This window comes from Leopardus geoffroyi, chromosome D4 (assembly GCF_018350155.1).
Source record: "Leopardus geoffroyi isolate Oge1 chromosome D4, O.geoffroyi_Oge1_pat1.0, whole genome shotgun sequence".
NCBI classification, from domain to species: Eukaryota; Metazoa; Chordata; class Mammalia; order Carnivora; family Felidae; genus Leopardus; species Leopardus geoffroyi.
In genome coordinates this window covers 92641200-92658365 of record NC_059342.1, presented here as the reverse complement: position 1 = coordinate 92658365, position 17166 = coordinate 92641200, and the positions used below count along the sequence as shown (strand labels likewise).

Genomic DNA, 17166 nt, shown 5'->3' with positions numbered 1-17166 from the left:
CCCGGGGCAGGTGTCAGCTGAGCCCGGAGACAGAGCTCTTGGGGAGGGGACCCAGACGGAAACCCCATCCCATATTCCCGGGTATTCGTCTTCTTCCCGGCTCCCCCCGCCACGGGACGCCTCCACCAGGCAGTCTTCCCTGATTATCACCGCCCTCCCTTACTGGGACTGCGTAAAGTCGGGTTTAGTCCTCCCCGCGGAGCCTGCTCGCGGCCCGGGGCCTGCCACACAATGTCACTCACAGCCGGCACCCCTTGCCCCCCGGGACGGGTCCCCACCTCGCAGGAGTAGCCGCCAGGGTAGTCGGTGCAGGTGGCCCCATTCTGGCAGGGGCTGGGCGAGCACTCGTCCACCTGGTCCTCGCAGTAGCTGCCCGTGTAGCCGGCCTGGCAGCGACAGTGGTGCGTGTTGCCCGCGTCCATGCAGAGCCCCCCGTTCCGGCACAGGTGGGTGACATTGATGTCTGGGGGGCGGGGGAAGCAGAGGGAGGGGGCCTCAGACCTCCTGGCGTCAGGGGGTGGACACCCGGGGGGCGCCGGGGAACCCTGGGCCGGGCCGGGCCGCGGGGTTACCTCGGCGCCGTGCGGCCACCTCGCAGGACACGTTGGGCACGTCGCAGTAGAGGCCGGTCCAGCCGCTGTGGCACTCGCAGCGGTACAGGGTGTTGGTCTGCCAACACTTGCCGCCGTTCTTACACGGTGAGGAGTCGCACCAGCGCACGAGGTTCTGGGGACAGCGGGGGTCGCCTGTGTTTACGCTCCCTCCCGGGGCCGACCCCGCGAGGCCGTGCGGAGCACGCAGAACCTCGCGCCCACGCGGGCTTGTGAGCCCATCGTACAGACACGGGAACTTGAGGCCCCTGGGCCGCCACCCCCCCCACCCCCGCCATCGGGAGCGGCCTGGGGCTGGGGCTCTCGTGCTCGGGGCCTCGGCAAATCCCGAACACCAGCAGCCTGTCGTCGAAAGATTCCTCTCTGTAAGCAAGCTACTCTGTCGGAAGCCTTGTAACACATCTCACGGGAGACTCTTTAATAAAGACGAGGCTTCGGTACTCTTCCGTGTTTTCCGGAAAGACGCTGGCTTTCAGCTACGTTCCTGCCCTGCTCCCTTCTTACTCTTGCTTCGTAAACCCTTGCTCCCGAGCTGAGCGCGGCCCCGTTCCCCGCCCGATTCCCTAGGTGGCACGTGGCCTCGGGCCGGGCGCTGGGCCGGCCGGCCGGGTCCCAGGAGCCGCGCGACCAAGGCCACCCCCGCCCTCCCGGCCCGGCTCTCGCCGCACCGGTCTACCAGCGGCGCGGGGAGGCCGACGGGCGGGGCCGGGCAGGGTGGCCGTGACGACGCGCCGCGGGCGCCCCTGCAGCCCGTCGCTCACCTGGCAGTTGAGGCCCGTGTAGCCCTGTGGGCAGGTGCACTTGTAGGTCCCGTAGCTGTCCTGGCAGGTGCCGCCGTGCAGGCAGGGCCGAGAATCACACTCGTTGACGTCGTGCTGGCAGTAGCTGCCCGTGAAGCCAGGCGGACACAGACAGGTGAAGGAGCTGATGCCGTCCACGCAGGTGCCACCGTTGAAACAGGAGCTGGAGGCGAGCAAGCAGCAGGGGAGAAGGGTGAGGGGGGGCGTGCGGCCCTGCCCGAGAAGCTTCCCCTGGACTCAGACTGCGGCGGAAGGGGCCCGACAGCTACAACAGGTGGCGAGCAGCCCGGATGACCTCAGGGAGGCCAACGAAGCCCCGGGAGGCCCCAGCACGGGGCCGGGGACCGACCGCAGGCTCTCACGGCACCTTACGCCCACTTCCTCTGCCTCCTTTACGAGTCACGCCGGGAAGAGCTTTAAACACACGGGTGTGTGGTAGTTAACACAAAGATGAGGAAGAAACCAGAATCTGCACGGACAACGTAGATGAGCGTGTCGGAGGGTGCGAGAACGCTGAGCGCTGAGCTTCCCGGCAGCCAAGGGAAAAAGCGAAACAAGACGGGCCACAGAGTTGCGGCTGACAGAAGGGGGCACACCAGTTGTCCAGGAGAAACCACCCGGGCTCCCGGGTCTCACACTGGTCGGCAGACAAAGGCTCGTTTAGAACACGAGGTCTGCCGCGGTGGGTGGGGAGAGCCGGCCAGGTGGACACCCGCTGGGTGCGCCCGGCCGCCAGGTGCTGTGCCCGGCCCCCGCGGCCTGCTGCCCTGTGCGGCGCCCTTGCCTCTCTGTGCAGTCGGGCGTGTTGTTCTCGCAGTGGATGCCGCTGAAGCCCGTGGGGCAGGTGCAGGTGTAGCTGTCCACGCAGTCGGTGCAGTTGGCTCCGTGGTGGCAGGGGTTGCTGGCGCACTCGTTGATATCCTCCTCGCAGAAAGCCCCCCGGAAGCCAGGCAGGCAGTCGCAGAAAGCCGTGTTAACGCCGTCCGTGCAGGAGCCGCCGTTGTGGCACGGGTCTGGGGGCGGGGACAGAAGGCAGGCCTGAGGGTGGGCTGCGGCGTCCCCCCGAAGCTGGGGGTCCACGGCCCCCCACTCCTAGGCCCCAGGCGGCAGGGCAGGGGCAGAATGTGTAAGCTCAAGAGTCAGGCCGACGAGGTTGGTGCCATCGTGTCCCCTGCCCGCTTGGTGACACCTGTCTGGGCCTCAGTGTCCTAGGACCCGGGGTCGGAGAGCCCTGCTCCCTGCTGGGTCATGACAAGGACCAATAAGGCTGCACGATGGGAGGAGCTACGCCAGCCCGCGGGGAGGGGCGGTGGCTCAGGAGGCTTCTGGAACCACCCAGAACCACCCCTGGTCCACGCGAGGCCCACAGCTCTGCCAGCAGCAGCCCCCCCCCCCCCCGCGCCCCCCAGCATTTCCTCTAGTTGAGCTCAGTGCCCTGGGCACGTCCCCGGGCACTGCGTCGTGGGTCCTCCCGCCTGGTGCCAGCCCGCTCCCTGCCCCGCGCCTGCCCAGAAAACCGCAGGTCCACGCGGGTTAACAGGTGGCCGAGCGGGCCCCGCCACTCACTGGGTCGGCAGTCATCCACGTCCGTCTCGCAGTTGTGCCCCGTGTAGCCGGCGCGGCAGCGACAACGGTAGCCGCCGTTGGTGTTCTGGCAGGAGGCGCCGTGGCGGCACGGGTTCTTAACACACTCGTTGATGTCGACCTCGCACGTCTGTCCTGGGGGAGGAGGAGGGGACCGACAGTTCAGCCCCCGCCCTCCAGGCCTCTCCGGCAGCCTTCTCTGCCCCGGGACCGTCCCCTGGGGACACCCCAGGAAGGAAGGGGGCTCTTTGACTTGCGATCTCCCAGTGTGGGGCCAAGCAGACAGAAACTGGGGATGGGAAGGGCCCTGCCAGGCCCATTTCTGCTTCCAGAGCCCCTACAGGTGGCTCTGCAGCCTGCAGAGATGGGGAGCGAACCCAGGCAGGCTGCAGGGCCAGGAGGCCTCACCTTGCCAGCCTGAAGGACAGACGCACGAGAAGCTCTCGAAGTCCTCGGACTCCTGGCACTCGCCACCGTTCCTGCAGGGGCCGGGGGCACACGGGGCCAGCACCACCTCACACGTGGCTCCTGAGGGCAAGGGGGACAGCGCTGAGACCCAGGGGGCCTGGCCCAGAGGACAATGCCCCATGGCATCTCCCGACAGAGGCCCTGATGGCCCCTGAGCCGGCAGAGTCCTCTGCCCCATGGGGCAGGAAGGGGGGCGGAGGGTGGTGCTGCCCTTGGGACCATGGGCGAGCTCCTGGCGGAGTGAGAACCCAAACCAGGGGGGATACTTGGCTCCAAAACTGTCCCCGCAGGACACGGCCTGGGCCTCAACCCCTCGGGGGTGCCTGCTCCCGGCCTCACGCCCTCTCCTGGTCTCTTGGAGGCCTTAGAGCTCCTCCCAAGGGCTCTGGGGCCACAGGCAGCCCGCGGCCGGTCACGGAGGCCACCGAGCAGAGGCCGGACAGCAGGGGAGGAGCCCCGGCCCCGAGCACCCCTCCCCGTCAGGGAGCACCTGTGGTACAGGACCCCGGCGCAGGGAAGGGAGTCTCGCCAGAAGCGGGTCACACTGGGGCGACTTTCCTCTATGGAAACCCAGCGGACAGCCTTCCTGTTTACGGCCATGGGGGCTGATTCCCGGGGAAGAAAGGAAGCACTATCTTCCCCGTAGCCCATTATCTCCCTGGCCTGCTGGTGCGAGTTTCCAAGGCCTTTCTTTCTATCTGTTTCCACGGTGACCTAGGCAGGCAGGAAATTCGCCAGAGTTTCCGACAATTGTGCAGAGGGAAGCAGGAAGTGGGCAGACGGGAAGCAGGTCAGCACAGGCCGGCTCCTCCCCACCAGGCCCGCCAGCCTCCGATGCTGTGTCTGCAAGGGACTCGTGCGTCCCAGGCAAGGGGCCCCTGGGCGGCTACCGGCCACAAGCTGCCTCACCAGTGCAGGAGAGAAAATCCAGGTCCCCAGCTCTGGCCACAGGCTGCCTCGTGTGGTGGGAGCCACCAGCACGGAGACAGGCCCCCTCCTCCCCACCCCACCCCCCACCCCCCAGCCTGGCCGGACAGGGCTCTCTCGGGACCTCCAGGCTCGTCAGCAGGGAGGCCCGAGGCTGTCCCCAGCAGCAGTGCCCTCGGCCCACTCCCAGTGGGACCCAGGGGCAGTAGTGGTTGTGGACTTTTGTTTTTTAACGCTTTGCAAATCTCTTCCACGGAGGGGACCATTTCCTGCGATCCCGTTGGCCGGGCCAACGGCAGACGCTGGGACGCCCAGGGAAACGCCTCCCGCCTCTGCTCAGCGCTAACAGAGGGCTCCTTGTTTCCCCGACACAAAGAGGGCCCGCCGTCAAAGGAATCCCTCAGGCCCGGCCAGCAAGGTGGGGGTGGGGGCAGCCCGGCCCCCAGGGGCCCACGCAGTGTGGACGCTGGGCTGTGGAGGCCAGCAGCCCAGGCCTAGCTCGTGGCTCTGCTGTGGAGCACCCCATCTCCTCCCCTCCCAGGCAGGCTGGCCAGACCAAGTACTTGGGACACGCTCGTATTAAGATCGCTGTCCAGTGTCCTATACAGTCGTGTGTGACTTTGGCAACGACACTTGCGGAATGAGGCCCGAATGTGGCCAGCCCTCAGCCTCCACGTGGCGAGCGGAACTCTGGGCGTACCTACTGAGTCAGGAGGCCCGGCCGGCCCCAGGAAAGCCACCGGGCACGCGCTGTGCCACGCACGCCCGCACCCGCGGGCCCCGCCCTCACCTGTGTAGGGCAGCGGGCAGCTGCACGTGTAGCCGGCCACATCATCGATGCACGAGCCCTGGTTCAGGCACGGGTTAGACGCACACTCGTTGATGTTGGTTTGGCAATTGGGCCCTGGAGACAGAGGGCCGGTGGTGAGTGCGCCCATCACCCCAGAGGCTCTGAAGGGGCCCCCTAGGGTGGAGGGAGAGCCCCGCACCGAGCCTACCCCGGCGGGTCTGCCCTGAGGGCAGCGGGTGCCTGTGGCGGGAGAGAGGAGCGAGGCGCCGCGGTCCCACCGCCCCCCGAGGGCCCCTCTGCGCCAGCACCCCTGCCCGGCCCCACTCACCACTGAAGCCCTCACGGCAGGTGCACACGTAGCCGCTGGTCATGTCTCTACAGGCGCCCCCGTTGGCGCAGGGGTTGGACTCACACTCGTTGGTGTTGATGTCGCAGTGAGCCCCGCTCCACCCGGGGTCACAGTCACACGTGTACCTGCAGGGGTGACCACGGCGCCATTCAAGCGCGCCCAAGCTCCCGGCCCTGCTGCCGTCCCCAGGCCTGATGGCACGGGGGGGGGGCCCCACCCCCACCCGAGAGTCCTTTTGTGGGGGGACCCCAGCCCCCACCCCGCCCAAGAGGGCGGCATGGGTGTGGCCGTGCCACATCCGGGCAGTCGTCAGAAGGCCACCTGCCACTCACCCACCACGTGGCCTTGGACACAGAGTACGGGGTCCCCACCCGCACCAACAGCCCCATCCACGCGGCCAGCGCTGGGTGCAGAGCAGGTGTCAGGAACCAGGTGAGCTCTGCCTCCGCTCCACACCCTCGCCCCGCCGACGCCACGCGTGCGGGGGCCACGCCAGCCGGGTATCCTACAACTCGCTCCTGGGAGGGACGCCCCGGGAGAAGGGCTCGGGCCCACACACAGCACCCACGCCAGACGCCCATCACGGGCGCCGGGCTGTCACCCGTACTTCTGACCGACCAGCCACACACCCGGTTTCCCAAGACCCTCTCCTCGGGACGGAGATTGGCTAGAACGGCTCCCGGAAGTCAGAAAAGGGCTTCGCTCGCTAGGCCAGTGGTTTGCTACACGAGCCTAACCTTAGAACAACCCGCACGGGTTGAGACGCACGGGACAAGGTGCGGGGGAGGCATGGGCTCCTGTGCTCTGGGCGCCACCCTCCCGGCACCTCCAGCTGCCCTCAGCCAGGAGCTCTCTGAACCCCACGGTTCGCGCTCTTCTGTTCTGTCTCCTGCTTGGAGGTGGGGGTGGGGCTGTGACCACGCTGCTGGCCCCCAGAGCCCCATCCTCAGGCGACCTTGGCCACCTCCTCAACACGGACCCAGGGGTGCCCCGTTCACCTCCGCGGGACGGGAGCCATTTCAGCAGCCAGGACGGAGAACAAGATAGACCCCGGTGTCACACACATACATGCATGTTGGCTGCCGCTGACCCACAAGCGCGTCCGGGGCCCCGTGACCACACGTGGCCGCGCTGAGCGCACACCAGGAGCCGGCGAGGGCCCTGCGAGCGCTTGCCCGTGAGGGGCACCCGCTCCCGGCCTGTCGGAGGCTCCGCGCAGGCCTCTCCCTCCCCCGCCGGCCTCCGGGGACAGAGCTCCCGCCCGCACCTACCCGTTGAGGCTGTCCCGGCAGGCCCCGTGGATGCAGGGGTTGCTGCTGCACTCGTTGACCTCGGACAGGCACGTGGGGCCGTGGTAGCCCTCGGGGCAGCGGCAGGTGAAGCTGTTGGTGCCGTCCTCACAGGTGCCCCCGTGGTGGCAGGGGTTGCCCGCACACTCGTCGATGTTGACGTTGCACATGCTCCCTGGAAGCGTGGAGGGGGGCTCAGTTACCCACAGCCGGGCCCCCCCGGAAGAAGGGGCAGGGGGGTCTTCGTGAGCAGGTTCTGCCCCTCGGGGCCTCAGTTTGCCCCTGTCGAACCGGGGACGACACCCAACCCCTCTCCCCGGGTCCTTCCGAGGCGTAACCTGGGTAAGCGGGGGCTTCGCACGGGAGCACAGCGCCAGCCGGCCGGGCCCAGGGGCCCAGGGGACAAGGCCGGCGTCAGCCCAACCGCCCAGAGACGCCTTCGGGGAAGACACGGGACGCACGCCCAGAGGAGTCTGCCCTGGCCAGGGATAAGGGGCTCGAGGGTGCCCGTCCCGGTCCTGGTCAGAGCCCCAGGACTCCCGTGGTCTCTGCCCCAATGGGCCGAGGCTGGCAGCCGGAGAGCTGGGCCCTGGGTGGAGGCCTGCCCCGTCCCGCCCACCTGGGGACCCGGCTGAGTCGCTGGCCTTGACCTCGGCCCCTGCGGCAAGGGCTTGAGGGGCCTGGGAGGGACAGAGCCCCAGCGGTCCCTGGGCCCCAGGCGGCTCACCTGTGTAACCCGGCTCGCACGAGCACTCGTAGCCGTCGATCTTGTCCAGACACGTGCCTGAGTCACAGGGGCTGCTGGCACAGTCATCCAGGTTGGTCTCACAGTTGGGTCCTGGCCGTGGGCAGCACCGGAGGTCAGCTCCCGGGCCCCCCCCACCGTCCCCCCAACACACACACCCCGCCCCCCCCCCCCCCCCAGGCACCTGTGGTCCCCTTGAGGCAGAGGCACAGGTAGGCGTTGTCGCGGTCCTGGCAGGTGCCGCCGTGGCGGCAGGGCTGGCTGTGACACTCGTTGACGTTGGTCTCGCAGTGGTGGCCCGTGTAGCCCGGCCGGCACAGGCAGGTGAAGGTGGCAACGCCATCCTTGCACGACCCGTAGTGGCAAGGATCGGGGTCACACTCGTCAATGTCCACCTCACAGTGCGGCCCCGTGTAGCCTGCAGGGCAAGGCCAAGGGCACTCAGGGCGGCTGCTCCCGGAAAGGCCCCAACCACGCCCGGGCTCTCCCGGAGCAGAGGGGGGAGCGTGCCGTTCACCACGGGACTCCCCACCCGGGACTCCCCCCACCCCCCGCCCCTTCCCCAGACCCGGGAGCCTGCCCACCCTCTGTCCACCGGCCCCGCACCTTCCGTGCACACGCAGGTGTAGGTGTTGGGCCCGTCCAGGCACTTGGCGCCGTTCCTGCAAGGCGTGCTTGCACACTCGTCCACGTCATACTGACACAGGTGCCCGGTGAAGCCTGCGGCGAGGACAGGGAGGCAGTCGGACGCGATGGGTGCTGGGGGCCCCGTGGCCGAGCCCCCGCCGGGCCACAGCAGGGAGTCCCTCCCAGGCCACGCTCCGGCCAGGGCTCGGTAGCCCTCCTGACCTCTCCTCTTGCTCCCTTTCAGCTCCTGCCCCTGCCCCTGCCAGAGGGGCTTTTCTCATACAGACTCCGGCTACTACGGTCCCAGCCATCCCGCGGTGAACGAGGCCCCCCACTCAGCGTCTGGGATGGCTGATTGGCACCTTGCAGGCCCACGGCTCTGACCTGCCAGGCCTCCCGAGTGTCGGCGTCCTGGACCTACAGACCCTCCGGCCGCGGGCTCCTGGAGCCCTCCTGTTGTGTCTACTGCAGGCCAGCAGAGGTGGGGAGGGCGGGGCAGGCCGACTCCCTCCCAGCTGCGAGCCCTCAGAGAGCCGGGCTGGCATCTCTTCACCGCCTAAGCTCCCCGGGGACCTGGGGACTATAATCCCGCTCCCAGGGGAGCCCCAGCGGCAGGGAGGATTTCTGGGTCCCGGGCTCCCCCTAAGCCCAGCCTGACCTGGCCTGGCCTGACCACTCCCGAAGTGAAGTCCTTGCAGGCCAGTCCCTGGGGGACCTGCCCGGTGCCCCTCAGGACAGGAGAAGGGGCTCCCGTAGGACCAGGCCCAGACCTGAGCTAGGCCTCCTAGCGGGTGGTCGGAGCTCCCGGCCCGCCTCCCCCAGAGGGAGGGTGGGGGCTGGGCAGCAGCCCTGCTGGGGACGGGCCTCACCTGTGGGGCACTCGCACAGAAACTCGTTGATTTTGTCCAGGCAGCGGCCGTTCTGGAGGCAGGGGCTGCTGGCGCACTCGTCCGTGTTGACCTCACAGTGCACGCCCTCGTAGCCTGGGGCGGGGGGCGGGGAGGGGGCACAGGGGTCCGTGAATAGCCGCGGCCACCCCCCACCGCAGCTCAGGGCAGAGACTGACGCCCACGCCAGCTGCCGGCAGAGGCGACTGGCCAGCACCCTCCTATTCTCCTATTCTCCTGCGGCTCACCTGGCTCCCGGGCCCCCCGCCCCCCAAGCCCTGGTGCTGCCCTCCGGGCTGGTGCCCCGCGGGCTGGCCCGGGCGAGCGCGGAGGCCGGGGGCACAGAGCGGTCGCCAGGGGCGCCGCAGCGGGGTCACCCCGACAGGCAGGAGGCTGGCTCCACGTACCCGGCATGCAGATGCACTGGAACTCCCCGATCTGGTCCAGGCAGGTGGCGTCATTCTGACACGGGTTCGAGATGCACTCGTTGACGTCAATCTCGCAGCGCGGGCCCGTGTAGCCCTGCAGACACTGGCACTCGAAGGAGCCCAGCGTGTTGATGCACTTGCCCGCGTGCTCACAGGGGTTGGCGCCTGGTAGGGGCCGGGGCGGGGCAGCACCGGTGAGAGCCTGCTTCAGGCACCCCGGCCACCGGACCATTCTGGGGCATGCCCGCCTCCCCCATCGGACTGGCAGTCCTCTCTGTTGGAGGCGGGGGGGGGGGGGGGGGGGGAGGGGGGCGTGTCACGCCTCCCCCGTCAGACGAGGAACCCTCTGAGGGCAGAGTCGATGTCCCAGACTCCCCAGTCCCCCTCCCCCCACCGCACGACTTGCCCGGCGCACCCAGCGAGCACTCGTCCACGTCCTGGCTGCAGGCCGGGCCCGTGTACCCGGAGGGGCAGGTGCAGATGGCCTTGCCGTTGACGGGGTTGGTGTCGCAGTTGGAGCCCTCGTTGCAAGGGTTGCTGATGCAGGCGTCGTTGAGATGGCAGAGCAGACCTGGGCGGGGCGGCCGCGGTCAGCGGGGCACTGCCTCTCCTGGCCTGGGTCCACCGCCCGGCTCCACAGGGACGGGCCTCCCACGGCCACGCTGCCCGGCGGCCCCGTCGGGCCCACGACCCTCAGGCTACCCTGGGGGGCTCGTCACCGGCAGGCCTGCCCCGGGCACCCCCCCGGCCTCCTTCCCTCCAGAAAGGCCCCTTCGGCAAAAGCCATCAGCCGTGCGCCCGAGCGAGGCTGCACACGCCAGGCAGGGCCGGGGAGCCCAGGGAGGTGGTGCCACGTCCCCTGTGCCCACCCCCCACCCCCCAGACCCGCCTCAGGGGGCAGCCCCGCCCCCCCGTGGCCGGGGCGCTCACCGGTGCGGCCATGAGGACACTCGCAGTAGAAGGAGGCCACTCGGTCGTGGCAGGTGGCCCCGTGGAAGCAGGCGGCGCTGGCACAGTCATCGATGTTCTCGCTGCAGTCCTCCCCCGTCCAGCCGTTGACGCACACGCAGTTGTAGCCGCCGTGGGTGTTGTGGCAGGTCCCGCCGTTCTGGCAGGCGTTGGGCATCAGCTGGCACTCGTCTACGTCCTCGGTGCAGTACTGGCCTGCGGGGGCCCAGCCCGTCACGCCTCGACCACCGGGCCCGGGGGGCCACCGCCCCCGGGAAGCCGTCCCAGGCAGACTCCTCCACCCACTGCAGCCTGGACCGCTGTATCCCCGCTGCCCCCGGCCCCCCGGCCTGGCCGGGCCCTGGCCCCGTCGCTCTGCTGTGGGCAGCGGTGCTCCGGGGGGCCCACGCTCGTCCGCCATCCCCAGCTTGGCCGAAGCCCAGGGGACCCGACTGTGGCGCGGCCCTGCCTGGGGGGCCGCACGCGACCCGCACAGACGAGCTGATGGTAGGGAGGGGGCCTCGGCCCCCCCGGTCGCGGGCAGGGGCTGCCCCGGGTCACGCCGCCCTTCCCGGACCGCGCTCCCTGTGCGGGCACTGCGTCGGGCGGGGGGGGCGCTCCCCTGCGTGTGCACCTGTCCACTCGGGCGGGCAGCGGCAGTTGTAAGTGTTCACGCCGTCCACGCAGTCACCTCCGTTCTTGCAGCTGTTTCCGGGACAGTCGTCGATATTCTCCTCGCAGTTCTGGCCGGTGAAGCCTGCGGCAGGGGGAGCCAGGAGCCCGGTCAGGCCCTGCCCATCTGTGCTCGCCCCAGCATCTTCCTGGCTGGACCCACGACACCCTGCTCTGGACCAGCTGCCGCCCCCCCCCCCCCCCCCCCCAGGGCCTGCCCCGGGATGCCCACCACCTTGGGGCCCTCGGGGTCCAAGCCCCATCCCCTGGTCCCCCTGTTCCCCAGTGACCAGGCCCCACACTCCAGGGCCCACGTGTGACACGTTCCTCTCTGAGGAATCATCGTGCAAAGGGCCCGCTGAACAGACGGGGACTTGGGAACACGGGATCCTGGACATGGCGTTGTAAAAATCCCGTGTAGCAGAGTTAACCACGGGCGGCTGTAAGCGGGTGCTGCCTGCAGGTGAGGCGCTGTGCTGGGGTCGGGGAGGGCTCCAGGCAGAAGCCCGGAGGAGGCAGGGCGGACGCGCGGCCCTCAGCTTCCCAGGAACAGAGGTGTGATGCCCGCTTCTCCCCCCCAAGCCGGGCCAACCTCTGTCAACGTCGCCTCCACACCAGTCACCTATTAACCCGCTCAACTCCGACCGGTTCAATCATCAACCCACAAAGGTGCGCCTGGCAAGAGCCCAAACCTACAGCCAGTTACTAATTAATGCCCCTCCCGGGGCGCCTTTGAACCTGTCGCCTGCCCGAGGAGAGCCGATCCCCTCCCTCGGGCCGCCTACCCCACCGGTGCCCTGGGGGGTAAAGCAGGTGGTCTAGGAGAGCTGAAGTGGACAGTGGACAGTGTTTTAGAGGGAGTGCCCCAAATCAGAGCCCGGAGCCCGAGTTCCGGCTCCCACGAATGTTGTAGGGGCCTGAGCACGCCTCCCCGCCCCCCACCCCGATACCTCCGAGGGTCTCCTACAGGGCCGTGCGGCACACACACAAGCCTGGCGAGCCCTCACCGGGAGAATCTCGCCCCGCTGGCCCCAGCGGGAGCCAGCACCAACTCCATGAACAGGGTGTCCCCTGGTGGGTCGCCCCACAGCCCACGTCCTCCAGCCCTCACTGTGGCCCCTGGAGGGCAGGCTTCTCCCTCCCAGACACGTGGCTGGATGTGAGGTCTCAGGCCCGAGGTCACCAGGCCAGCAAAAAGGCATCTGAACCCAGAACCCAGGGGCGGGCCTGGCGAGTGGGCTTATCTCTTGGCCCCCAGGGACGGCTGGCCAGCCAGCAGCCCTGGGGTGGTCAGGGGGCAAGGGGAACACCCAGCGACACTCAGGAAACGCGTGCCCTTCGAGCCCGCACACAAAGCTGGCTGGTGCGGTGACGAGGCCCCGGGCTTGGTGGCGGACAGGCAGGCAGAACGCTTCCCCTTTGCAGGGGCCGCTGGGTCAATCCTCCCGTCGCGCCCAGGACCCAAACCCCACCGACCCAGGAGGTCTTTAAGCCTCTCGCCAACGTTATTATTTTTAGATCACCAGCCGCAAAACTGACTCAAAAGCTACAGCGGGAAGACCAGCCCCTACGGCAGGGACAGTGGAGCCGCTGGGGGACCAGCAGGGGCGGCTGTCCCCCACCAGCCCCCACAGCCAGGCCACCGGGGTCGGGGGGCAATGACGTGAGCTCCGACCACATGGAAACAAGAGACCCGGGGAGGCACAAACAAGGATGTCCCTGCAGCTGCGCCTCGTTCCCTAACTTGCACGCGGCTCTGGGGAATTCAAGGCGAGGGGCTCAGAGCAGGGCGAAGAGTCAGGGGCCATGAGGGCAGCGGCACCCGCGGGGCAGAGGGAGCACTGGGGAGGATACGCCCGTCCAGCCAGGCTCAGCCAGGAGCCCGCCCTGGGGGGCTGCAGGGAGCCCGGGTCCCTGGCATGGGGGACAAGTGCTGGGCGGCTGCAGCGGACCCCACCCCCAGGCAGAAGCGAGAAGGTGGGAGACCAGGGAGATGCCCGGACCCTGTGCCAGGCTCCCCTAACTGGTACCCCCTTTCCAGACCCGCCCGCCGTCCTGTGTGTGCTGGGACACCGTCCCCCGAGCCCCGGCCCGGCCCGCACCCCCGGGGCAGTACCTGGCAGGCAGGCGCACTCGTGGGTGGTGTCCCCCGTGGGGCGGCAGGTGCCCCCGTTCTGGCAGGGTGAGGGGCTGCAGGGCACGTAGGGCAGCTCGCAGTGGGGGCCGGTGTGGGTGGCGCGGCAGGCGCAGCGGTAGGAGCCGACCTCGTTGTGGCAGGTGCCTCCGTTGCGACAGAGCCCGGGGCTCTGGCCGCACTCGTTGACGTCCTGCCTGCAGGTGGGGCCGTGGAAGCCGGGCGGGCAGCGGCAGATGTACGAGGCCTCGAAGGGCAGGCACTGGCCGCCGTTGGCACATGGGTTGGAGGCACACGGGTCGGCCTGCTGGCACATCTTCCCTGGGGGGGCGAGGTGGGGGGAGGGGTCACGCCGGTGTCCAGGGACAGCTTCCGGGCACCGTGGAGGTGCCAGCCTGGCGCAAACCTGCCAGCACGGTCTCTTTAATTGCCGGGACCCCACGACAGGACACGGCCATCTTCCTGGAGATGGGGACCGAGGTTCCCGGGACACACGGCCAGCGGGGGCAGGGGGCCCCCGAGACCGGACCCAGACTGTCCCCTCCAGAGTTCGTGTCCTCTGGAGAGCTCGCCGTCGGAGCTCCTGATGCAGGGCCAGCGGACCCTGGGGACCTCACTAGACGGAGGGCCCCCTCCTCGCAGAGGCAGGGAGCCCCGGGGTTCCCGGAGCGGATGTCGGGGCTAGAGAGGGGCCCGGGGACTCGAGGGCGGGGGTCACAGACTGCAGAAAGCCCTGGTCTTCTCCCAGCACGTCACGGTACATGGGCAGTGGGGGGAGGGCCGGGGCGGGGGGGGGCCCTCACCTGACCAGCCCGGGGGGCAGCGGCACTTGTACTCGGTCAGCGTGAGCAGGTCACAGGTGCCGCCGTTGCGGCAGGGCTTGGCGAGGCAGGCGTTGTCCCGGGGCGTCAGGCAGAGGGGCCCGGAGAAGCCCAGGCGGCAGGCGCAGGCGTAGTCCACCGTGCCGCCGTGGTCCACCGCGTGGCACGTCCCCGCGTTCTTGCAGGGGGCGCTGAGGCAGGGGTTGGGCGCCTGGCATCGCCGGCCCGCGAAGGCGCTGCTACAGCTGCAGCAGACAGGCCAGAGCGGTTACTCCCACCGGCTCCCCGTCCGCCCGGCCCCGGCCCCCCGCACCGTCCCCGGGGAGCGCCAGCCGCTGTCGGGCCCCGCCGCGGGCGGCACGTCCCGGGACCAGACAGCGGTGGGGGCCGCACGACCTCACGCGTGCGCCAAGCGCCGTGGCGCCGTGCGCCTTCAAGCGGTGAACCGCACGTTAAGTGAATTTCACCTCATGTTAAGTGGGGCAACGGGCAGGAGACCAGCAGGCTCCGCGAGGCCGGACCTGATTGCAAAACCCTCGTGAGCGTCTGCGTGGCCACAGAGAAGGGGACACATGGGCCCACAGCCGTTCCCAGGGAGGGGGTGCCCCGAGACCCTTTGGTGTGGGGGGCTGGTCTCCTCTTCCTGCCTGAAGCTGTTCTGTAACCAACGTGCCTTATTTGGGTAATAAAACAGTCCGCAGCTTTACTTTTTTTTTTCTTCTTTAAATCTTAAACGTTTGTTTATTTTTGAGAGAGAGAGAGAGTCAGAGCGAGAGGGAGACACAGAACCCGAAGCAGGCTCCAGGCCCCGAGCTGTCAGCACGGAGCCCGACGCGGGGCTCGAACCCACGAACCGCGAGATCGTGACCTGAGCCGAGGTCGGACGGGTAACTGACTGGGTCACCTAGGCGCCCCCCCCCCCCCCCCGCTTCTCTTCTATCAATACCCACGCGATCAACAGACATAAAGCTGTAGACACAGCAGAGTGGCTCCCGCCGGGGGTCTCACCTGCCGGGAGCACCACTGGGAGCACCACAGCTGGCAGCCCATCCCCCACCCATGCTTAGCGCCCAGACACGGTCTCCCCCTTTGACATCAAGTCTGCACGATGTCCAGGCAACATCAGCTGGGAGCAGACAAACCCATTTCCCAGCAGGAGAAATCAAGGTGCGCCAGGAGGAGCATCCTTCCTGAGCTCTTGGCGAGCCGGCCGGGCTGGGGAGCAGGGGGAGCAGAGGGGAGCAGGGGGAGCAGGGGTGGGGCAGGGGGAGCGTGGGGGTGAAGGCCACCATGTCTGCCGGGTCTATGCTGTGCCTCTCAGCACACTGCTCAGTCTCCAACGGGAGCAGATGAACGGGGGGGGGGGTTTCTCACTGCTTCTTTGCAGGGACAGGGCTCAGCACATGTCACCCCACCACAGGGCCTCCCTTGGCCACCTGTTGGTCCGGCTTCTGGAGCCTGGGCCACAAATTGCCCATCGAGGTCACCTTGTGGCCTTGTACTCGAGGGAAAAGCTCAGGAAAGGCTCTGGGACCAGCCAGGCATTGTTCTTCCCAGGGGCAAAGCCTCTGAGGCATAACGTGCCCCCGGCCCGCCCCCGGGCCGCCATGGCCTGGGAAGGCAGCCGGGACGCTGCACCCACAGTCCTGGGCCCTGGGTGGGCGGGGCCTCCTCCCCCTGGCAGAGGCGGGGGCTGGCGGGGAACCTCGGGTTCCCGGATGAAGAGGGGGCTCTCCCAAACATGAAAACACCCCCGATTTCAGAGCCCACCCGTCACACGGGGACCTCCACCCTCAGCAGAGGGCAGCCTGCTCGTCCTCACTGCCTTCCCCCCCCCCCCCCCCCCCCCCGCCTGACCCAGGGGCTGGAATGAAGCCTGCATGGGTGGGGTGGCCGTCGGAGGGGCTGGGGTCTCGGGGTCTCTGCATGCCTGGGAGGCATCTGTCTCCCTGAGGGCTTTTCTCTGCAGCTACAGCTTGGGTGCGGCGGACGAGGACAACATGAAATGGCCACTGGGGCTCACCATCTGTTGTCAGAAGCCAAAAGTCCCAAACCAACTGGCTTAAAGAAAACAAGTCGCCTCCGGGGCCCCAGGGAGGGAACTCAGGCAGAGTGAGGCTCCTGCCCAACCTGGTCAGAAGGGCACAGTGGGGCCGGCCGGCTCCTGTGAGACGGACAGACCCCAGGAGCAGGTCCCCTCACCCTGGCACGGCCACACCCCAGGAGGCTGGGGAAGGGGGTGCTCGGATCCAATTACAGACCGCCTGGTCCCGGCCCGAGTGGCACTGTGGGCTCGGAGTGCAGCGATGGGGGATGGGGGGGGGCAAGGCAGCGCCTCCCCCAACCTATCAATGCCCTGCATTGTCAGGCGGGAGCTGGCCACCGCTCACCGCTTGGAGAAAAGGCTCTTTTTTCTTTCCCAGCCACTGACGGAGCGGGCGGGTGGTGGGTACCGGAGAGAGGGCGCTTGGTCATCAGAGCAGGGTGGGAGCTCGCCTTATCCACACCACCCTCTCCCTCTCTGAGCCCTGCTGGCTTGAGGTGGGGGAGGCCTTCGTGGTCCCAGAGGGTGTCCCTGGGGCTCCCCTGCCACTCATCAGGACGCTGGGCGTCCCCAGAGGCACCAGAAGGCTCTGCCCGGACGCACACCCCAGACCCTCCAGCCACGGGACAATATCCCTGTGAACGGGCCCCTGCTCTCCAGCCCCCCGCCCGCCCCCCCCCCCCCGAGTGGGGACCCCCGTGGGAAGACTGTGGGAGAACCCACCTGGACGGGTCACATCCTAGCCAACGAGGCTGGGTTACGCCGGGCCAGCAAGGGAAAACATGCCAATAAATCAGGCGTCGGTAGTGCGGACAAAGGCTGGCCGGGGAGCAGGTGCGCCTGTGGCCGGGGACGCGGGCGGCAGCTGCTCCCAGCCGGGCGCGGCGGGCCGCCAACCAGGGCGGGCGGGGCAGGAGCCAAGGAGGCTCCTCCGCGGGGGAAGGCGGCAGCTGACAGGGCCCATTGTCTCCCCTGCTCCTGCCCAGGCCAGGCGGACACCACCGCGAAGGCACGCCGCCCAGCCCCACGGCTGCCGTGCACC

General features: G+C 68.7%; 1 protein-coding gene across 1 annotated transcript in view; it reads right to left on the bottom strand.

The window, feature by feature from the left end:
• The window catches only part of NOTCH1 (notch receptor 1), a 44167-nt gene that overhangs the window by 11563 nt on the left and 15438 nt on the right, over positions 1 to 17166 (bottom strand). Inside the window, exons 3-21 of the mRNA XM_045467873.1 lie at positions 14063 to 14325; positions 13242 to 13580; positions 11088 to 11210; positions 10436 to 10669; positions 9921 to 10076; positions 9485 to 9670; positions 9060 to 9173; positions 8170 to 8283; positions 7748 to 7981; positions 7546 to 7656; positions 6801 to 6993; positions 5509 to 5654; positions 5181 to 5294; positions 3404 to 3523; positions 2978 to 3130; positions 2196 to 2424; positions 1373 to 1574; positions 573 to 726; positions 279 to 463 (exon numbers count right to left, since the gene is read on the bottom strand). Coding sequence (XP_045323829.1) covers positions 279 to 463; positions 573 to 726; positions 1373 to 1574; positions 2196 to 2424; positions 2978 to 3130; positions 3404 to 3523; positions 5181 to 5294; positions 5509 to 5654; positions 6801 to 6993; positions 7546 to 7656; positions 7748 to 7981; positions 8170 to 8283; positions 9060 to 9173; positions 9485 to 9670; positions 9921 to 10076; positions 10436 to 10669; positions 11088 to 11210; positions 13242 to 13580; positions 14063 to 14325 — 3370 coding nt within the window. The remainder of the gene's footprint in view (positions 1 to 278; positions 464 to 572; positions 727 to 1372; positions 1575 to 2195; positions 2425 to 2977; positions 3131 to 3403; positions 3524 to 5180; positions 5295 to 5508; positions 5655 to 6800; positions 6994 to 7545; positions 7657 to 7747; positions 7982 to 8169; positions 8284 to 9059; positions 9174 to 9484; positions 9671 to 9920; positions 10077 to 10435; positions 10670 to 11087; positions 11211 to 13241; positions 13581 to 14062; positions 14326 to 17166) is intronic.